This window comes from Silene latifolia, chromosome 5 (genome assembly GCF_048544455.1).
Source record: "Silene latifolia isolate original U9 population chromosome 5, ASM4854445v1, whole genome shotgun sequence".
In the NCBI taxonomy this organism is placed as follows: Eukaryota; Viridiplantae; Streptophyta; class Magnoliopsida; order Caryophyllales; family Caryophyllaceae; genus Silene; species Silene latifolia.
In genome coordinates, this window is record NC_133530.1 from 8,044,316 (window position 1) to 8,068,418 (window position 24,103).

General features: G+C 36.8%; 1 protein-coding gene across 1 annotated transcript; it reads right to left on the reverse strand.

Moving 5' to 3' along the window:
- Positions 1-20,972: 20,972 nt before the first annotated feature.
- Positions 20,973-22,800, reverse strand: LOC141656605 (heat stress transcription factor B-2b-like). Its single transcript, XM_074463556.1, has 2 exons — positions 22,370-22,800; positions 20,973-22,282 (listed from the first exon to the last, which is right to left on the reverse strand). Exons 1-2 carry the CDS (start codon positions 22,631-22,633, stop codon positions 21,587-21,589), a joined length of 960 nt encoding a protein of 319 aa, XP_074319657.1. The 5' UTR covers positions 22,634-22,800; the 3' UTR covers positions 20,973-21,586.
- Between the last annotated feature and the right edge of the window lie 1,303 nt (positions 22,801-24,103).

Sequence of the window (24,103 nt, forward strand, 5' to 3'; positions counted from 1 at the left end):
TTCCAATAATCGTCGGGAGACCAAGATACCTCTCATATTTATCCACTTCCCTTACCCCGAGTGCACTAAGAATCATTGTTTTGCAGCTGTTCGTGACTTTCTTGCTAAAGACAACTTCGGACTTATCATAATTAATTTTCTGGCCGGATGCTCCCTCATATAAGCTGATAATTTCAGCGATTTTCGAGCATTCTCGTAAATTTGCCCTAGCAAAAAGAACACAGTCATCTGCAAAAAACAAATGTGAGACTCGAGGAGCCGCACGACACACCCGCATGCCATGAATCAAACGCTTCTCCTCAGCATCCCTGAGAAGATAAGAAAAAGCATCCGCACAAATTAAGAATAAATACGGAGATATCGGATCCCCCTGTCGTATACCCCGGCTCGGTATCACCAGTTCAGTCGGCTTCCCATTCACTAGGAACGAGTGTGTGACAGTTGTGACACAAGACATAACCCGTCTGCACCAATTTTCGGAAAAACCCATACGCCTCATCATCACCTCTAAGAACTCCCATTCCACCCTATCATAAGCCTTGCTCATATCTAATTTGAGAGCAACATTCCCACCTCGCCCCTCACCTCCCCTCTTCATAGCAAGAAACGACTCGAAAGCAATTAGGGCATTGTCAGTAATCAACCTACCCGGAGTGAAAGCACTTTGGTTCTCTGTGATAATACCGTTCAAGAACCCCTTTAGCCTATTAGCGAGAGTCTTAGATATAATTTTATAAAGGACATTACAGAGACTAATAGGCCTATATTCCGTTATCTTGGTGGGTGTGTTGCATTTTGGTATGAGCACTACTGAGGTGGAATTAAGGCTCCGTAAGTCAACCCCTCCATCCCACCAATATTTAACCAACGAGCAGACCTTCCCCCCCGACAACATTCCAAAAAATTTTATAAAAAAGAGCACTCATACCATCCGGTCCCGGGGCTTTGTGGGGATGCATACTAAAAACCGCTTGCTTAACCTCCTCATCACAAACCGGTTTGTCAAGGACCTGGCTCATCCTTATTACCTGGCATCATTCTTATTTGCAAAGAATCGTTTATATCGCGCTTCCTTATTATATGGATTTCCTTAAATACCCGAACGATTTATTTGCATATGGATTTCCGTCACACATATTGAGTCTGTGGCAAGCAAATTCAAATCAAAATCGCATACTCCTCTATATACGATTTCTAGAGCAATTTAAATTGCAAAGGGACTAGGGACATTGCGGAAAAGGCCTCGAAGTTAGCTGAATATGCGAAGGCTGCTGCCAAATATACAAATAGAGCTCTTAACCGTGTTAAGGCGGCCGCTGAGGATGCATATGGTGTTGGTAGTATTCTGTTTTAATCTTATTGTAACCTTATTCATTTGGCCAGAATCAATTTCAGTAGTACAATTTAATTAATGAATTGTTTAAATCAGCGCACCTGTTCAAGAAATTACTCACGCCTCTTTACAACTCCAGTGGAATTGAACTTGGAAGATTTTATTGTTTACCTAAGCTCGATGATACAAGAATTAGTATGCCCCCTTTCTACCAGTTGTTTAACATTTCCTTACACTATGAATAAGGAGCAAATATACAACTGAACTCTTTCACTGGGCTTCAAGGGCTGTTCACAACTTGAAGGTTGTTCAACCAGGGTACGGTTGTGCTAGCCAGGTGCATAATAGCAATGTTACTCTTGTTCTTTTCATTCTAAAAGATGGTGGGAATACCCAACTTTTTTTCGTTAAATAGTTTCGAGAATAACACCAAAACGAAAAAAAGTTCGGGAATACCCCAAAACTTTTCTCTTAATCAGCTGACCCACTCTATGATCAAATGAAAGGTAAACATGGAACATCTCAGCCAAGTAGTCGTCAAAAAAAATGGTATCTTGTTTCCTGATAGTGTTGTTGGTACGGATTACCATACAACGATGATTAATGGGCTAGGCATTGCTGGTTGGACTGTCGATGGACTTGATGCTTCAGCAACCATGTTTGGTCAGGTGGACACTGTATCTTAAATTAGAAACGTACTTATATATAGCACATTATATTAGTTTCTGTCATGCTTTTTTTTTTGTTATATCATCTAAAAACTTTACAAAATCAAATCCAGTCTTCAATAAAGTTTCTTTATTTTGAGTAACTACATGTTCTGTTGGTTTTCTTATCCTTTCATTGTATATATTCCAATCTTAGTACATGAGGCCTTTTATTGTTTGACTTCAAACCTTCATTGTGTGGTTTTGATTTGGCAGCCCCAGAACATGGTTTTACCCAGAGTTCTAGGATTCAAGATTACCGGAAACTCAAGCAATTATGTTCTGACCACGACGTGGCGCCGATGTGAGGGCGGAATTGCTCAGGAAAGAGAACGTTGGTGGCATGTTTGTTGAATTTTACGGTAATTTTAGGATATTGTACTAGACGGAGATTTTTCCCTAGTCGATCATTACGGACAGAAATTATCTTCGCTTCTGTTGCTTTAAGGTCTTGTATTGTTTCTGTGCACACAGGTGAGGGTATTGCGGAGCTGTCCGTTTCTGATAGAGCGACCATTGCAAATATGTCGCTTCAATGTGGAGCAACCATGGGTTTTTTCCCTGTAGATGAATTTACTTTAAAATACCTGACAATGACTGGAAGAACTGAAAAGGTAGTGTCAATGATTGAACACTACTTGAGTGCAAACCACATGTTTGTTAATCACAGTAAGATAGGAATCTATTCTTGGTGGTGAAACCTGTGTTAGGATTCACCGACAAGGTGAACTGCCTGCCACTTGCGTCTGTACTGATTAAAAAATTTAATCTATTCTTGGTGGTGAAACCTGTGTTAGGATTTATCGACAAGGTGAACTGGCTGCCACTTGCGTCTGTACTGATTAAATTTTTTATCTTGTTTAATTTTTTCACCCCTATTTTTCAGCTTATCAAACGCCCTAGGGGTTGTTTTTAACATTTGCCTAATAATAATAACAATAATCGTGACAAAACACTAATAAACGTAACAATATTCGTGGCAAAATATTAATAATTCATGACAAACGTTTAGTAAATTGTGGAAAATATATTTTGACGATATATTATGGCAGTATAGGTATAGATTGATAAAAAAAAATTCTTACTAGTCCTTTTTGTTAACAGGGCTCAGTGCGACCGCAAATCCGGGATTGTATAACACCACCAACGTGACAATACAGTTAATCCCGTGAATTTCACGGGTAATAGAACTAGTTATGACCTGAAGCCCAAATCAACCCGATTCGACCGAACCCTGTTCCGAACATAAACTAATATAAATTCTAATACTACGTACGCAAATCTCCTAACCCTAGATAACCTGTCATTCCTCATCGATCCCCAAGTAAAAGCTTAGACATTCAACAAATCCAATGTTGAGCGAAGTCGTTTCACTCGTTAAAGAACACCATCGTAGATGAAGCTCACTTCCGGATGACATCTTCGCCGACATAATCTCCCGTGTCGGCTTTACTCATATCCAATACTAGTTTTATCATTAAACATGCAGCCGATACAGGCGCACCAAGGTTCATTCCACCCTATGATATATACGAGTTTTGGACCACCCTCGATAAGCTCTTTACCGTGTTCATTCCACCTTTTATCGAAACCTTCAGTCTCGATCATCCTGATCACTTGACGAGCCTCGCTGGCCTATCATGGATAGATGGCTCGTCAACTACGTGTTTGCAACATTGACAAGCCTCACTGGCCTATCATGGATAGATGGCTCGTCAACTACGTGCTTGCAACATCCAACAATTCACAGCTAAAGGTCTTCGTCGATGTCGCTCTGATGATCAAGTATATCCACCAAGGTTTTTTTCAAATGCATTCGTTGGTATCACTTAAGTTGAATTTGTGTGATAACAGGATTGAATCGAGTGTTCCTCATTCCATTTTACTCCAAATCTCAAGGAACTAAATCTAGATTAGATTAATTATGGATTTTTGAAGCGGTTATTATGTTATTGCCCATCACTCGAAAACTTGTCCTTGTCCGTTGATAGGATTGAGGAGCGTTTGGTATCACTTAAAAGCAAGAAATTAAAGCGATTACATATAGCGCTAGAAGGGTTTTGGATCCATGATTTTATCATTGATGCTCCATTGTTGGAGAAATTGGATTATTATTCCTATTCCATATTATCAATCCGGATGTTATATTCAATTTTGGACGTCAAGTCTCTTAGGGTGTGTTTGGATTGAGTGATTTGGAGGGAAAAGAAAGGGAGGGAGAGTAGAGGATTTAAAATCCCTTGTTTGGATAGCAAATAAGGGTGAAGGGAAATAGAAGGGGAGAGATTTGGAGGGATCCATTTTCCCTCATCCAAGGCAAATCAAAATCTCTCCACAATAGGCAAGATTTGGAAGGAAATTGTATCCAAACACCCACTCCCCATTTGCCCTCCCGTTCCCTTACACCTCCCTTTCTCTTCCCTCCTTCCTCCTCCCCTCCCTTTCTCTCCACTTTCGCTATCCAAACACACCCTTAAACTCCAAGTCCGTGCAAGTTCGAGGAGGATCGACCTTGTTCCGAAGAAGACAATGATATTCCCTAATTTAACTCATCTATACTTAGTTATATATTCGCTTGAAATATTCAAAGCAATAGGTTTAATGCTACATTGTCCTAAGTTAGAGGTTTTTGAGTTGCGTCTTGATAGGATTTACAAGATTAGAAAGATGGTTTGGAATCAAGAAGTCGTATTCGTACCCGTTAAGCATGTGAAGCACATAAAGTTGTATCGAGTTTCGACGATCTTTTTGGCAAAGGAATGTTGGATTTAGTGAGTTTCTTGCTAAGAAGTGCCAAGGGTTTGAAGAAGCTTACTCTAACTGCAGACGACCGTTTTAGGTTTTACTTGGTGATAAGTGCATATTTTATACATTTTAACCCCTTATATTAGTTTGATTTTACATATCATTTAGCACTTATCAAAGTGTTTTTAAGCTAATATTGTGTTTCTAGTGCAATTGTGTGTTCAAGTGTGTTTTGTAGGAAAATGAGCTAAATGAGCTAAAGTACTATAAAATGTGCCAACACTAGAAGCAAGGCTAAGTATAAGAGCAAGATTGGACTAAGTGTTGGAAGTGCATGGATTTTGCATGAAGAAAGTGTTGGATCAAAATGAAAATGCAAGCAAAGTCAATATGCAAGTCAAGCTCAAATTCAAAGTCCAAATTATGGTGGAAAATATTGGATGCTAAGAAGCTTTTGATGCTAATATCACATTTAACCATGTGATTAAAGAGACATTAAGAATTTGCATGGGATTCCTTTTGGCAATTACTCAAGAGTTGAAGGAAAATTAAGAGTGTGCTTAGGATGCCATTTTGGATTCCTCTACAAATTTTGCTCTCTTATTTCCTATATAAAGGGTGCTAATCACACACCTTTACACACCCATTCACATATATTTTTATTCCAAAATTCTCTCTAAATATTAGTAGTTTAGTTTAGTTTAGTTTAGCTTGTATTAGTTTGTTACAACATTTCTATTATCAAGTTCAAGATTTATTTCAAGTTATTTCCATTTGCAATTGTTCTTCTATTTTCATTCAAGGTAATTTTATCTTTATTTTAATTATGTTATTTATCATTTCATTTAGCATTAGTTTAGTTTATATTTTCACAATGTTAGAATAATTTACCTTTGTCTAGGGAATAAAGGAAGTCATGCATGATTAAGTAATTTGTAAATGTCAAAATAAGGATAAGTTAATATTGTATAATTGTTTCTATCACATGTTTGCACCATAATGTTTAATCTATGTTTAAAGGCCTTATTCATTGATTAAGTTTGTTCGTTCATTCTAAAAGTCGAGAGGCACAGAATTGAATTAGACTAAGCATGTGTAGTAAGACGACCTAGTCATGGACGAGAGTTTCTCTAGGACTCGGTCTATGGTTGACACTAATATCGTAAGGTGGGTGTTTTAAGCCTAAACATTTATCGTAAAATCAACTTACTAACTTGACATGAGCATTTAAATAATTAGCATGTGTGACCCGACCTCCCTAGACATTTTCTTTATTATTGTTTTATCATCACATCAAACCAAACCAATCAATCAACCGTTAACCTACCGAGGTAAAATTCACTCCATAACAACTAATTAACAACTCCCGTCTCTCTGTGGTTCGACCCCTACGTACTACATTCATTTGTTTTGCTAGGGTATAAATATTATCTTTGCATAGGTGTGCGATAGCCTATCAAATTTTGGCGCCGTTGTCGGGGAGACGGTTTTGTTTGGTAATTAGTTGTTGAATTTTATCTTATTTTATTTTGTCTCGAGGAACACTTGTTCCTTGGGATCTTTCTCACGGTTTTCTTGTAGTTTTAGTGCCTTTTTCAGGTGGTAAAACTATCTCAAGGGGATCCTCATATTCGTGCAATGGGTGTATTTCCTTTCCCGCAACAACAAAACCAACCTTTTCACGACTATTTGTCCCAATTTGACGAATATGTTAATCATATTGCTTCTCTTGGATTCATTTACAATAAATATGAATTGGGTCAGGTTGTACTTGAAGGAATGGATCATGAGTCCCGTGATTTGGCTCTTTACATGAGTTGTGAGAGTCTTTACTACAAGAGTGCGGAGGAGCTTTGGGTATTCCTAAGGTTCATGGCCGACCAATGTCGGGAAGTAGCTCGCCAAGAAAATTTAAGGCGTGTCGCAGAGGAGCTCATAGTGCTTACTCAAATTTATTTGGAGCAACAAGCGTCTACAACCCGTTCCTTAAAAAGGCTCGGAGACATGCTCACAGAAATGCGAGAAGAAAATGAGCGATGTATCGAAGCTTCAACTATGCCACCTTCCCAATGTGAGTCTTTTGCCCCTAATAACTTAGAATTATTGGAAAATGATGATGATGGTCATAATTTTTCTTTTGAAATTCCTCTTAACATCACTCCAATTGACCACTTAGAGACTCATGACATTGACCTTGTAGTAGATGACACCCATGACATGGATATTGTTGGGCCGGATTCTAATGACACGGATAAGGTTACACCCGAACCTTTGGAAACACTTGAAATTCCTTTCACGGAGGATATAGTCGACCCAATTGTGGCTGATGCGGGACTTCGTGATGAGCCCATCAAGAATAAGTGGGAAGAACCAATCATTTCGAAAGAGACCCACCTCCTTGGTTTTTCATGTCACCAATTTAAGACCGTTTATGATGATATGTTATGCACTAACAATTTGTTTTATGGTCTTAAGCGTGATGCTCCTTCTCTTACTGACGAGTGGAGTGATACGGTGGTTCTCTTTGAAATTTCGGATGCGCATTTTGATAAGATTTATCCTACTTTATCTTTGATATTTCAAGCTAATATCTTATCAATTGCGTATATATGCTTTTGTATTGCCCATGCACAGGTATATGATTTACTTCTAAGGGCATTGACGTGCTTTTTAGAGGACGATGGAGGATCCATTAGGGAAAAAACTAGTTTGTTCTTGTTTTTAATTTTCCGAAATTTAATTTTTTCGTAGAAATAGAAATAAAATTACTAGACTTGACGATGTTTGTTTTGTGATTTATAGGTAAACAATGAAGAAAAGGTGATTGAACGCTTCCCCATGCATGAGACCCCGATCGGGGTCGTAACTTTCAAGAACGGGGGAGCTAAAAAGAAATGCGGAAAGAGTCAAATACGGCAAGATGTGGTCAACCCCGATCGGGGACGCAACTTTTTCCGAAAAAAAAAAAAATTTTTTTTTTTTTATTTTATTTAGAAAATTGCCTAATCACTTGCAAACATCATTCCTTCTTCAAATTTTCAATTTTTGGCCATTTTCTTGAATTTTTGATGAATAGAAGAGTCCCCCGAATACATGCTAGCTTGGGGGAGGCTCGTTAGTCTAGTCAGTTTTCTTTCCTTTGCATTTTAGTTTATTTCTCGCAACCCATTAAATATGTCCTCGTGTCCTTCTTGTTTATGTGCTTTGCGCCATTTTTATGGTTTCGTTGGGTAATTTGATTGTTGGCACATTGAGGACAATGTTATGTTTAGCTTGGGGTGGGGGGGGGGGGGGGGGGATTGCATTCGCATATTAGTTAATTTGCATTTAGTTAGTATAAATTTAGTGAGAATTTTTGAAAAATTTGTGTGAATTTTTGCTTCTAATTCTTTGCTTGTCCTACTTATGCCCTCTTGTTTGTCCCATTTTTGGCTTGATAGCTCTTGATTCGCTACTTTTGACGGGATATAGCATGCATGGAGATCTCTTGACATAGTAGGTGGAAGATGGAAATTAAACCAAGTAGGCTTGATCTTGACTTTTGGCAAGCTACAAAATTGGTAAGGTAGAACCTTCTTAAAGGCCATGTCATCTTTATTTGGTCTCACTTAAGTGAGTGGTAGGTCTCCTTATGGTGTGTGTTACATCAAAACGCACAAATATAGTCTTCTTTTCATCTCTTTTAAGCATTACTTTCATTTTGCTATGCATTTTTGAAGCCAAATTCTCTAGCCCCCTTCACATGTTCTTATTCCCTAGCTACATTAAAAATAGCCTACCCTTGTTAAAGCTAGTAGCTATGTCTTTTGGTGATGGGATGCTCAAAATTGGGATGTTCTTTAAAATTTATGTCATTGTGAATTTGTTTGCCGGATGTCATTGTTTTCTGGTTGTGCTATGAAAGAAAGAATTAAAGTTGAAGAAAAAGAAAAAGAAAGAAAAAATGAAAAAAAAAGGGATGAGAAAAAAAAAAAATATTTGTTTGATGAAGTTGATGTTAATAATAAGTGGTAGAAGAAGAAGAAGTTAAGATTTCTCATATGGTTAGTTATATATTTTGGAGAAATTCTTAAGGTTTATAATGTAAGAAGTCATTTGTCTTCTAATTGGGCTATTTTGGGTTGGAATGAGCATTTTCACATGGTTTTGTTGCTAGCTTAACATTAGCTCCACATATCCATAATCATTTGTCCCCCTTATGTCCCATATCATAATAAAGCCTTTTTCTAACCCTTTGGCTTCATTATTTGCTTGCATTTGATTGTTTTGGCTTATAATTTGATTGATTACCAAATTAGATTGCGGGCACACTCTCATGAGTCGAGGATTGTTGAGCGATTAATCACAAAATGACCTTTTACACAAAATTGAGTTATGAGTGGACCGTGAGAGTCCGAAAGTCAAAATATCATGCAAGAGCCGAAAAGTTTACTTGAAATCTTCTACGCTACGCCCCCATGTAAATCTCATCCATGATTTTGCTTATCCTTATGCCCATGTTGTTTCGGGATTTGAATCAATTGCTTGTTAGCTACTTGGGATTTGCAATGTTGGGATGATCTTGCTTGAGGACAAGCAAGGACTTAGCTTGAGGGAGTTTGATAAGTGCATATTTTATACATTTTAACCCCTTATATTAGTTTGATTTTACATATCATTTAGCACTTATCAAAGTGTTTTTAAGCTAATATTGTGTTTCTAGTGCAATTGTGTGTTCAAGTGTGTTTTGTAGGAAAATGAGCTAAAGTATTATAAAATGTGCCAACACTAGAAGCAAGGCTAAGTATGAGAGCAACATTGGACTAAGTGTTGGAAGTGCATGGATTTTGCATGAAGAAAGTGTTGGATCAAAATGAAAATGCAAGCAAAGTCAATATGCAAGTCAAGCTCAAATTCAAAGTCCAAATTATGGTGGAAAATATTGGATGCTAAGAAGCTTTTGATGCTAATATCACATTTAACCATGTGATTAAAGAGACATTAAGAATTTGCATGGGATTCCTTTTGGCAATTACTCAAGAATTGAAGGAAAATTAAGAGTGTGCTTAGGATGCCATTTTGGATTCCTCTACAAATTTTGCTCTCTTATTTCCTATATAAGGGGTGCTAATCACACACCTTTACACACCCATTCACATATATTTTTATTCCAAAATTCTCTCTAAATATTAGTAGTTTAGTTTAGTTTAGTTTAGCTTGTATTAGTTTGTTACAACATTTCTATTATCAAGTTCAAGATTTATTCCAAGTTATTTCCATTTGCAATTGTTCTTCTATTTTCATTCAAGGTAATTTTATCTTTATTTTAATTATGTTATTTATCATTTCATTTAGCATTAGTTTAGTTTATATTTTCACAATGTTAGAATAATTTACCTTTGTCTAGGGAATAAAGGAAGTCATGCATGATTAAGTAATTTGTAAATGTCAAAATAAGGATAAGTTAATATTGTATAATTGTTTCTATCACATGTTTGCACCATAATGTTTAATCTATGTTTAAAGGCCTTATTCATTGATTAAGTTTGTTCGTTCATTCTAAAAGTCGAGAGGCACAGAATTGAATTAGACTAAGCATGTGTAGTAAGACGACCTAGTCATGGACGAGAGTTTCTCTAGGACTCGGTCTATGGTTGACACTAATATCGTAAGGTGGGTGTTTTAAGCCTAAACATTTATCGTAAAATCAACTTACTAACTTGACATGAGCATTTAAATAATTAGCATGTGTGACCCGACCTCCCTAGACATTTTCTTTATTATTGTTTTATCATCACATCAAACCAAACCAATCAATCAACCGTTAACCTACCGAGGTAAAATTCACTCCATAACAACTAATTAACAACTCCCGTCTCTCTGTGGTTCGACCCCTACGTACTACATTCATTTGTTTTGCTAGGGTATAAATATTATCTTTGCATAGGTGTGCGATAGCCTATCACTTGGCCAAACCTCATTTTTACCAAGCTTTATTTGACTGTGTTCAGGCTACATCCCGATGTCAAATCGAACTCTTACGAGTATATAAACAGCCTAACGAAGACTTGTTCATTTGACTTTTTAGGGTTAAAGTTGCGAAACTTTGAATGTAAGTGGCCAAACCTCCAATCAAGTTATGGTGTTTGCTCTTTTATTTCGAGTAAATCAAACTTACCGTGCTATTATGCTATCTTTTTATCAGTTTTACTTAAATAGTTGTGTGTGTTTTCCTATTATCGTTGTAGGCCGTGACTCTTAGCTCTACAATTCTACATCGGGTTACAAGACCAGTAAATTCAAATATGACTGCAACTTCCTGCAATATTTGGGCTGCAGTGACCACCCAAGTTCAATTGAGGTGTCTGACCATTTCCAAATACATTCAGGAATCCGATATATAGTATTTGTAATTTCCAGTGGCACAAGCGGCCGCAAAGGTTCCTTCCCCCATCTTGACAGTAGACCACTTAAAATTATGTTTATTTCTAGTACAGGATATCTTTGAACAATAGGTGTACATTCATTCATTGAATCATTGACTTCAATTTGAATGATTAAGTAGCAGAGAGCCATGATCGGAAGAATGATTGATATATTAGATAACTGTAGGACCATCTATTTCCCGATTATGGAACTAAGCGAATCAACAGACAGACGTCTGGCAGTGCTACTGCGCTATGTCAATACTCAATAGGATTATCCATATGATCAGCAGGATTAACATGATTATGAACTTTGAAGCACAGTAGAATTATTCACCCTAGCATTCGGAATTCTTCTTCTGCTATTTTCGGAAACTAAGGTATAGTAAGTAATGCTTCCAAAAGTTGCAGCACCAAAGGAAAATGCACCAGCTGCACCAAGGGAATTGAATGTCATACTGTTTCGCTCCTCCAATTAAGTAGACTATGATTGCTGCTATACATAACCATTCTAATGACAGTTTTTCTCAGAGATGAAGGTGAGACGATGTAAAGGTGGCCATGAAACGGAAAACCATCAACATCAAAACCTGTTTTTATGGCTGTCTTTACACAAACTTATGAAAGTTGACCCAAAGAGAGGTACAGGCATATTTTAAAAACAACTGTTCAAAAAAATCAGTCAAAAATAAATTACCAATAGAAGAAGGCGAAAATGGCGAGTATTTGTGAAGTTGAAGAAGAATTATGGCCACTGCAACAACCACGGTCAGTTGAGATGCTAATGATGATTTGAGCAAAAATGACGGAATTTGAGTGCAACTACCACGGTAAGTTGAGATGTTAATGATGATTTAAGCAAAAATGACGGAAAATGAGGCTGCAACGACCAGGTAGAATGCCACGCTGCGAAAATAATCACACTGCACACAATCTTCACCTGTGCAGTAATCGCCATTATTCCAGCTGAAGTGAAACAAATAGAATAACCCGACTGAAATATCAAAGGTTTCATGAAAGTAACATATGCATGTATCAATTCAACTCCAGGAAGAGTCAACCCAGGTTTGATTGTCGAGTGTCATGCACAGGTACGCGTGGTAAGGGGAGTAATACAAGCTTTGGTAAAGGCAATATTTTCAACAGTGCAGTAGTTATCATCATTCTAGCTGAAGTAATAGTTGGATTTGTTGCTGATATCCCCATGTTATTTGCCCTTTCACCAATCACCATTGCTGCGCATGCACCCCGCAACAGCTGCACCATTGCTAGGTAAGTTTGTTATTCTTTTTAGCATTTCCCTGAGTATAGAATTATTTACAGTTCATACAAAAAAAATTGTGCCCCGCGATCAAAAAGCATGCTCCGTTGCAGTGCATCTCATTGCCTCAGTGCGCCTTGCGCCTTACACTTCCTCAAAATAAGACTAAAGTGTTTAACACTTTACAAAGCCAAGACGACGACAACAACAACAACAACAACAACAACAACAACAACAACAACAACAACAACAACAACAACAACAACAACAACAACAACAACAACAACAACTTTCGCTTTATTTGAGTGATCATTCTTTCAAGTTTGTAAATCAAAATCTAAATAAGAAACCAAATTTTCAACCAACTAAATTATATTCCGCAAAATGAAATATATCAACTCCTCGAAAGAAAGAAAAACAAATTCTGACTTCAATAATTAGGAACAAGAAACTGTAAACAAGAATGTTGATAACAAAAATATGACAGGAAGATTTACTAAAGTAGCTTTAAGATCTCCTCCAAGCTCTGCCTATTTTAACAACCCATATAACATAAATCTTGTCTCTTGTGTTTTCATAGAATCGGAAATAGGCCTGTCTCCAAGATCTTTTCACAACTAAAGTGCCACAAACTCCCCAAAACCCTACAATGAATCCAAGTACAACACTTATGTACAATCCTAGCATAAAGTCGTTTTTCGTGTCTTGCTTGCCATCTCCAATTGGTGCGATGGCAGGTGCTTCATTTAGGAAGCGGTGCTCCGCAAAGTCCGTCCGGGGTTTCCCATGTATGATGAAGCATCAAAGCTGTGTAATTGTGTGCCATCTGGAATCTTTCCGGTCAAGTTATTATCTGAAATATCTAACATCGGTACATCGCCAGAGAACTAAGTTGAGCCAAACTAAGTGGAATTTTACCGGAGAGATGGTTACGTGATAAATCAAGAGATTCCAAAGAAGTCAACTTCCCTATTCTTGACATAATAGGAATTTCAATCCAATGAGACTTGATATGCCTTCCGGAATATTGTTGGAAATATCAATGCCTTTAAGAAATGGTAATGAGTAGAGACCACCAAATGTGTGGTCATTTCTTTTCCACATCACACGTGCGTCATCTTGAGACAACAGTAGAGAATTCTCAACAACTGTGTTGGCCATGCTTACCAGTTTGCTTAAACATCTTGGAATGGTTCCGGAGATGTAGTTGTCCGAAAGGTCCAAAATTTGGAGGTGAGAAAAATCACAAAAACTTGTTACTTCGTAGGCTAAGAATGACAAGATTTCCTGAACTATGCCCAAAGTCAGGGGGTATGTGACCAATCAATGAGTTATTTGCAAGGTCCAGAATTATCAATAACGTACAGTTCACCAGGAAAGTCGACGGTAGTTTACCAGATAAATTATTGTTGCTCAAGTGTAGAACATTGAGTTGATGTAACGCACCCATTGAAGTTGGTAAATTTCCCCAAAGATTGTTGTTCTGTAGATTGAGGTTAGATAACATATCGAAATAGCTCCAACAGTCGGGCAACTTTTCTGAAAACAAGTTACTTGATAGGTCAAGATTGGAAAGAGATGTTTTTGTATGTGGGCACAAGAATGAAAAAAGGCCTTTTGAAAACTTATTGTTGTTTAGATATAGAATGGATACATTGTTCCTTAGAAATGAGGGTATTACACCTTCCAACAAGTTATAACTCAGATCATCTGGAATTGTACCATTAATCATATTCTGAGACATGTTTGGATAACCAATTCCCGACCACAAGGTTGAGTTCCAAAAGGAAATAGGAATAGTGTCTGAAATACTAGCATTGGATATACTAAGCATGGACAAGGTTTTTTGAGTTGTAATCCACCTTGGAAAATAACATGACTCCAAAAGTAATTTTGAAATGGTTTGAAAGGTTAACCACAATTTCTGTGTTAAATGACAACTTTAGAGAAGGTAATTTTGAAAGGTTTGATAAGTGGGCGGTAGTGAGAGTTCCACTTAAAGAATTTAAAGAAAGATCCAAATCCTCGTACCACTCAGTTGATTTTGACTGACGTCGAAAAGACTCCAATGTTGTTAAGAATCGAGCCCCAAACTTGGTTTTCACTTAATTGTAAAGACACTAATGCCTTGTGTGGACATGTGGAACAGGAATCAAGGAGTGGATGATGTTATTGAACTTGTAGTTGAGATTGGTACAAGACAAGTGTAAAGTTTGCAAGCTACATAAGTTATTAAGAACTTTCATTGGACTTTCTGAGAGTTGCAAATCATTTCTAAACATAAGATTATTATAAGAGAGATCAAGATATGTAAAGCTTTTCTCAAGTCCGCTCAAGTTCAACAACCACTCAAATATTGACGTGTTATTACCCGAAAGACTGAGGACACTGAGGGTCGTGGATGAATTAATATATGAAAGAGAAAGGGGTGAGTTTAGATAGAGTGCACAACCCATCCAAACGAAGCTCTCGTAAGAAAGGTAGGTTGTTCACAATAGACAGCCAAGTATTTGTAGCAACACTTAGATCACTAAAACTCAAATCCAATTCCCTTAATAGCCTCAAACGCGAAAGCCACCACAAACTTTGAAAGTTAGTTAAATCAAGGGATGTTAATCTAGTAAGATTTCCGATCTCACACCCCCAAACCCAGCATTGGAGAGATTAAGGCTTTCTATAAATTTGGGTAATGCTTCTGGGAAATTATTTCTACTGAGGTCTAAATATTTCAAATGCTTCTAGACAATGCCTGAAGTCAAAACCTCCAGAGCCTCCAAGTTTGAGACTAATGACGTGGCCAGATTGATTGTTGCAGCGAATACCGCGCCATTGGCAGCAATCCTGAGTGTGTCCCCAATAATTGAGGAGTCCGCAATGATTGACAAGAATAGCCTGTTTCAAGTGAAGCAGGGCATCTCTCTCAATCTGCACACATTGGATGTTGTTGGTATTAAACTCTAATGATCCAACTTGACAACTGAAATAGGTTAGCCATGCATATAATATAATAATACTAGAAGAAACTGATTTTGTAATCTGTGGGTGAAATGGGGAGTCATTTTCATGTATATATAATTGTTGTGTAAATAATAATGAGTGAATGAGACGGAAATGTTTTTTTATTTTAATTTTGTACAAGGCTGGAGTACTATGAATCAACATGTAACTAGTTTTAATCCCGTGCAAAAAATGCACGGGTCAATTTTTAGATTATGACATACGAAACATGTTAGTTAATACATTAGTTAGAGGTATTTAAAACTTTATTACATTAGTTTCAAGCAAATAATTTCATACATATACTAACTTTTAATTTCTTTTAGTATTGATTGTGTATTTGTTAACATACAATCACAAAAGTAACTCTACAATTATTATTTTCCATATTTATTTAACACAAATTAGTACTATTTCTATCTAATTTATTTATTTACCTTTTTTTATAATATGAGAAATATTTTAATAAAAAATAAATAGATAAATGAGACGGAAGGAGCATAAAGCCTAATAGTTATTCTAATAACGGCTATTAATCAATAAAATACAACCATCATTGCCTCATACATCCAATAAGTCATAGAAAATTTACGTAAAAAAAAAAAAACAATAGTTGAAATACAACTCTAGATATTTCTCTCTCTCTCACCCATTCTATCAATTTGTGTACTTCGCTGCACATACATCAAACCCTCCGGTTCTCGATCTTTTTATCAGCTACCTTTTTATGATTCAGCTACTTGATCTCTTTATTCATCTACGTGATCTCATGCAAATTTAAAAAAAAAAATAACTTTAATATTGAGGTCAATTAAAGAGAATAATTGGAAAAAATTCATGTAAGTATGATAAAAAGCTTATATTTGGTTCTTATTATATTCCATTGCATTTATTTTAAAATTTATATTTTATCGATTTGAAAAAAAAAGTCTTATTTTTAGATTATTTTGCGAAAATTTTCAAACCTACTTGTACTATATAGGTTATGTTATATTTCGTTTTTATATTTGTTTGTATTTATTTTAAAGTTTATAATCTTTCGATTTGAAAAATAAAAATCTCTCACTAATTTATTTTTTACGAAAAATTTCAGATCTTCTTGTAATAGGTTATGTTTACGAAAATTTATAAAATATCATGGCAGTAATTGTGTAATGTATAGTTTGGTGTAAATTTTTAACCGATAATTAAATAAGAGTAACAAAAGAATAGAAGTGTAATTAAACCTACTATAAGATAGTGGCGGTCCCTACATAAAAAAAATGGTTTTTTCCATCCCTAAAAAGCAGGAGCCAATGAGAGTCATTTAAAGAACTCGGCTTTTATACTAGGTAGATATTATAGTTATATCATTGCCTAAGACTTAAAAGAAGTCATTTTTTATAATATAATCTCGGTCTTCTCGAGTGCAAACATTCTTTTAATTATTCTTGGTTGTCACACTTTTGTCTACACATGCCTCAAGCCATCCAATAAGGATCCTCTCCATTTCTTTTCTCTCCATTTCCTCTCACAAACTCATTTAATAATATTATCTCATCTATATTTTATTAACCCTTTATTTTTATGCATAAATTATGAACTGTTTGATGTTGACATGATACAATCTGGGCCGTTGATAGGTAATGGCCTCTCTATTTCTTTTTAGTAAATGGTGAGAATTTTGGCTCCAAGCCATCAATGCATGAATCTGTGAAATTGCTAATACTCCCTTTTTCACACATACTCCCTACGCGAAAATCGTTAAAAAATGTTGATTTCTCAGTCCCGGTCAATTGTTTACCTATTTTATTTTGGATGTCTTAGTCAATTGTTTATCTTCTAATTTAGGAATGTATTTGATGGGTAATTTGATTCTCCACACTCATTCGACTTACGTGTCATCCAATAATTGGCTCACTCTTCTTTTCTTGGTCTTTGTGGCAGAACCAAATGTAAACAAATGACCGGTAAACAGGCTAGGTAGGTGTTAAACAAAATAGAGTAAATCAAATAGAGAGTATATAGTTAGCACATATTCTGAGACTAGTTGGTCTTTCTCACAAGAGTTTATTTAGATGTTTTATGAGATAAAACCGATAAATTGCAACTATATTTTCTCAAAATTAATTCGAAAATTTTAACCATGATTTTTGACATTGTGAGTGTCATGGAATTATTCCAGAATATTCAAAAATTAAAAATTAAATCAAGATGAATTATTGTCAAAAATTGAGTGATGACTAATTTTTGAGTCCTAAGAGTGTTAGGATAATTAACTTGATCTTAGATGTGATTTAAGTGTTAATTAGTGATTTTACGAAGTTATTATCACGCATTTCCATAAAACCGAGTTATATATACAATATTACAATATAAGTTAAATAGGGCGATTTGGCACATAATTAGGCATGATAGATACATATTATAATGCTGCATATTTCAATTGTTGAATGTCTTTTATTTATATAATTTTGAATTATATAATTTTATCTTAGTATGGTCTTAGTTTTAATCGATATTATCCGTAATGAAAGGGAATATTGATTCGGTTGTAATTTAATGGATCTCGTATTACTTTTATTTTTACTAGTTTTTCCATTTTACAAATGTATAATAGAAATAGTTTTGTATTTTTATTATTATTTGTAATTATGGAGTATCTTCAAAGACGGTGCAATTCGGAAAGGTAATCCGACGAAGACATTGGTTATTATTTGTAATTATGGAGTATGGTCTTAGTTTTAATCTAAGGATCACCATATATGGGACCCTCTCCTTTTTTTTTTTTTTATCCTTGTGTCAAAATTAAAGATAAACAAATGACCGGAACGGAGTAACTAATTATTAACATTGGTTACTCTCCTTTTAGGCCTATCTATTCTTTGAGGTTTGGTCTTTAGATTGGCAGGAGCCCAATTGATCTTATTTTGTAAAAAGTGGGATTTAATTAAGTCACTTAAATAATCTTATGATTCATGGTAGCCCAGCCCGGCCCAGTGTCCAGTGTCCAGCTCTAGCTTGAATGAGCCCATTTTATACTCTATTTGAAGTCAAGCTAGTAACTTGGTAGAGCAGATGAAGCTTACGAGTGTTAAATAATGTAAATGATTAATTTTATGTTTCTAGTAATGTGCTTCGTAGGTGCTGAAATACAATTTAATGCGTCTATGAGGTAACTCGGTAAGAACACTAATAGCTCCGAACAAACTGATCTCTTGTACAATATTCCAATGTTGTTAGCATCTTGAAGTAACTTTGATCAGTAAATTCGTTGAAGTTAGGCTTTTTGAAAACAGGTTGTTTTTGATCAATTGCAAGCAGTACATCACGTAAATAACACAACGGTCATAGAGTTGAGGTCTGGTACGCAATTAGCCTTTGAGTGATACGGAGTAATAAGTTGTATTACCAACAATTTGAAAACTATGAACACAAAATAATGAATATGTCATTATGGGTCGCGTATAACCATTTCACAGGCAAAGGCGGGCTAACATCATTTACATTTAAGAGCGATTTTTTACAATAGCGGAGCCAAAAAGAAGGCTCCAGAAATCAAACTTGTTCAATGTACATCGTTTTTGAAAAAAATTTTAATATTAATGAGTTTCACAATTTTTAAATTTGTGCGGGTAACTCGACTAGATAGCTGAAAGCAATACTTATGGAATTACACAAATCTCATTGAAGACATGACATATCCGTCACTCTTGAGTGACGAATACCATTTTACCTCACAAAGTACCCACTTTTTCTCTCTCTGCAAAACTATTCATGTGGTCCCCTTTCTCCACTAACCCATTTTGTTACCATTTTATCTCACAAAATATCCGCCACAAATGGTAACCCGTCACAAGGGAGACCAATTAATCTAATGGTGTAAACGTGTGAACAGCTTTGCCATGATAATTTGTGTTCTTTAAAGCGTCTTGCTTAGAGCTTGTGACTGATAGCGTCCCTCTCACAATAAAGTAAGTGGAAGGGTAAGTGGGGGAGAAATGAAAGACCCCGTGGATAGTGTCACTTGCATATTGTGAGATGGGCACTATTCGTCTTCAGCTTGTGACGGAATGTCCGTCTTCAATAAGAATTTGTGTTCTTGTTATGGAAAATAGAAACTAGTTTCAATTATGAGGCAATAATCGGAAGAGAAAATGAGCACAAAACTTATTTCTTGTTAAGAAAGAGGGGTTCAAAATCGATTTCATTATCCATCAAGCACAAGACTTGACGTAATACTCCGTATCAAACACAGCTTAAAAAATGGCCGTGAACAAACAAACACCATATGATAAGCATATGTCAAAGATAAATTGCATATTTGCATGACTAAGATATTGTTGTCACGCAACTACGCAAGCAATTATAGTGTGAGTTGTTCCAGAGTTAGTTTCAAAATACCACCCAACATGGACAACACACAGCACAAATCGTCATCTGAAACCGTCTTAAAACTTAAAAGGACTAAAGCCCGGAGTAACGACATAGTTTCGGCCATTTTATGCTATGTGGTTCATATTAATTGGCTAATAGGTCTGCAACTGAAGCCCGGGTCACTAGATAGAACACAAAAGTAAAAAGATGATCCGCTCTCTTATTGTGAGTAAAAGATGATCTTAAGTAGAGAGGTGATCATGGGCCGGGCCAATGCGGGCTTGGGCCGGGCCCTTCTAACAAAAGCGGACCATTTGTGTGGGCCGGGCCAGGTCAGCCCAGATGCGCGGGCTTATTTAGCAAGCCCAAACCCGACCCTTGTGGGATAATGCGGGCTTTTGGGCCTAAATGGGCTTTTTCATGCCCTAAAATTTATGACTTACCCTAAGAAATAATTAGCGTAATATCTTCAGTTACAACTTTTAAAACATACATAGTGTATAAAATTGCACAAAATTTGATGAAATGCATATTAATTGCTCTCTAAAATAATATAATGACAAAAATCGCCACTTTAGAATGCTTAATCATGCATTCTTAGATATGATTATGTTATGTATACTTTATTTTATAAATCTAAAAAAATATACTTTAGTTTGTAAAGAGTTGAGTATAACTTTAACGCTACTTTAATAGGTTTTATTAGAAAAAATATTCATTATTAATAAATATGGGCTGGGCCGGGCCAAAATTTGGGCCAAACGCTTGGCCCAAACCCGGCCCCAAAATATTTTGGGCCTTTCTAGGCCGGCCCATGGGCTTTTTTGGGCCAAAACTAAAGGCCCAAGCCCCTCAAAAAACCGGGCCGGGCTAGGTAGGGCTAATGGGCTTGGGTCATTTGATCAGCTCTAACTGTCTCTTAAGTAAGAATCTGCGTTCTGTTTTCCTATAAACAACAGTATTTTAATATATGCTCGAAACTATTCATGCACCCAGCACCCTACATGTCCCAAATCTAGTAAGAAAACCACCAAATCACATAATCTACAACAAGATAAGCAACTCTAATCCATAGGATCCAAGATATTTTTTCAAATTATTATAAAGTTTCTTTAATTAATATTCTAATTTTCAAAAGTTGATTCAACGATTCTAGATTAAAGACGAGATCGATAGCAACATATCATCATTTATTAAATGAGGTCCCCCAAAATATAAATATGGACCTTCTACAAGAGGCATACAATTGTAACGATTACATACAGAAACAAGGGTACACTTGGTAACCCAAGAACCTTCCTGATTCTAAACAAGAATGGTCCTTATTCCATACTCATGTGTCATGTGACCTGAATTATCGCACGTGCTACACAAACTATCTTCCTCATCCGGCTCATCCCTTACTATACCTATGGATGGCTCCATGGAAGACATTAAAACAACTCGCCCCAAGATCTTTTGTTAATGTCCGCCTAGGACGACTATTGATGAAACTTGCTCAATTACATACATGTTGATTTGGTTGGTGATTCTGCAAAGCCACCACGGCCATGACAAGAGACAAAACTAGCTAATCGTCTAAAATAAAACCCGCCAGTATCATCCCTTAAAGCCACTACCACGTCCACGACAAGGGACAAAACTAGTTAATCGTCTAAAATGGAACCCACCAATATCATCCCTTAAAGCCACCACCATGTCCCTGATAAGGGACAAAACTAGTTAATCCTCTAAAATAGAACCAACCTAGAATAACAGCTTAGTACATCACCATTACCAGCAACTACAACGGCTCCAATTTCACTTCAATATCAGTCTGCATATGATCGCCCTCGCCCAATCCCTCCCCCTCTCCATCATTCACATCACCGCCATCCCTCCTACGCTTCGCACCAATTGGAACACCAAATATCCTCGTCGAACCGTGACACCTCCCCTCATCACCACCAAAACTTCCACGTGGCAGCAAATCAAGCGCCTGTGACACAGCATTGGCACTACCACTGCTACCCGTAGCACCACCGAAATTCGACATTAGAGAGAAGATATTGTTACACAATGTCTTCATGTTAGTTAACTCTCTGTTAAGCTCCACATTTTCTCTCCTCAACCTCTCATTCTCGTCAATCAAATCTCCGCTAGCATTATCATTATTATCATTACCATTACTAACGCTATTCATATTAATAATATTACTACTTCCGCTGCTATTATTGCTATTTCCAAGGTAAAGGTGGTGCTGCATTATCACAGCGTTTGGTATCGCTAATTGCGGAGAATTAGAGTTCGATATCACCTGTTCTTCACCTGAATTCGTCGGCGACAACTGTTTTTGCGCCACCGTCACCGGCGTCGGCGTCGGCGTCGGCGTGGACGGCGTCGTTTTGCGGCGTTGAATGTCACAAAGAAGAAGTTTCTCGCCGCGGCGAAAACATTCGTTCGAGAACTCCCATCGATCAGGCACTACCTTCCGAAACCCCTAATTTTCATCAAAATCAACAAATTAATCAAAAATTAATGAAATTGAGTGATTAAAAAGTGTTGATTAAGGAAACCGCTTGCTTACGTAGGTGTTGAGCTGACGAACAAAGGAGGAGAAGTTGTTGTGTTTGAAGTAACGAGGAAGCAAATCGCGAGCGAAAACCGTAGGATTACGAACGATGAAGGAAGATCCGTCATCATTCCAAGAGATGACGTCATCAATGGCGGAATCTTCGACGAGTTGATAAGTTTTGGTCAAAAACGGCGTCGGAATTGATCTTTGAGTCTCTAAGCCGCCGGCGACGGCGAACTTTTCCGACTTATTATCTCCAGTCGGCGGTGGCGGCATCTTTTACGTCCAAAGCTATAAATTATGGGAATTCGGCAAAACGGTGTCGTATGGTAGGAAAAAAGTTGGATTGCTGAAAATGTGAGATGAGAGTATGAAGATGGGAGGAAGGATTGGAACTTTGGAAGTATGAGAAGGTACGTTACTATTTTCGAGAAACTTCGGTTGATTTATTTATTAATATTAAAATAGATAAAGTCAGTTTTGTGATATTCAACGAGTGTTTCTTAAATGTTCTAAATTGAGGGGTACGTGGTAATCAATAAATGGGCCGCTGTTTAGGACTACCCCACACCTTTTTAGATTTTTTTTCATTCTTGAAATTGACGGGATACTCTATCCTTGAGGTTTTTCTAGATTGATTCTGTATGAAGTTAAAACAAAGCGTCTTGCTTGTGAAATTTAATCCGTCATGGTCAAGACTCTCACAAAAAGGAGAGGGGATAAGGTGAAGACCATTTTTCATGTCTTTCTCACTCACCTCTCATGGGTATTTTGTGAAAGGAAATGGTATCCGTCACAAGCTGACGGATATCGCCGTCTTCAATGAGATTTTGTGAAGTTAAAATGACTGAACGGAATTTCATGAGTCGGAATTAATGGGCCGAATTAAACTGAACTGAGGTCGGAGGTGAATTGAGCTCATTAATTCCGACTCATGAGATTCAATACCTCAGTTCAGTTTAATTCTCTACCAAATCGCGCTCCATTTTTCAGTTTTTTTGTGCTTAATTCTCAGAATAGGTAAGAAATCACTCTATAAAAGAAAATGGAAGACCGAAAATATAAATTTAGAAGGAATAAAGAAAAATGATAGAAGGAGAAGTAAAGAGAATTCGATGAAGAGATGGAGTATGTCTTAAACAAATCCGACCATGATAATTTCAGAAGAATATAAAAAAAATGCTCCTTTACCTTGATCATTCTCTCTTTTTTGAGTGAAAGGAAGTCAGATTACAAGTACCACTAGAGCTGGCAAATAATGACACGACACGAAAACACGACACGAACCCGACACGAAATTAACGGGTTTGGGTCGAGGCTCAATGACCCATTTATGTAAGCGGGTCGACACGAACACGACACGATAGTTAATTGGGTCGGGTTTGGGTTGAGCTCTCTAAACACGAACCCGACACGAATGACCTGTTTAATAAATTAATCTTAATTTTTTTATCCTTTCATCACATAAATATACTTAAACTTTCCAAATATTGGCATGACACGAAAACACGACCCGAACCCGACACGATATTAGCGGGTTAGGGTTGAGGCTTGATGACCCATTTATGTAAGTGGGTGGACACGAACACGACACGAGATTTAAACGGGTCGGGTTTGGGTTGACGGGTTTGTGACCCGTTTACATGTGACACGAACACGAACCTGACACGACCCGATCTGTTTGCCAGGTCTAAGTACCACCGCTCGTAAATTCATCAATATCTACACCTGGATGATGGGTGATGC

Bases quoted from the DNA above. Each gene is read 5' to 3' on its own strand.
- LOC141656605 (XM_074463556.1), bottom strand. From the start codon at position 22,633: ATGCCGCCACCGCCGACTGGAGATAATAAGTCGGAAAAGTTCGCCGTC. The intron at 22,283-22,369 runs GTAAGCAAGCGG...GATGAAAATTAG, and splicing joins TTCGTCAGCTCAACACCTAC to GGGTTTCGGAAGGTAGTGCC.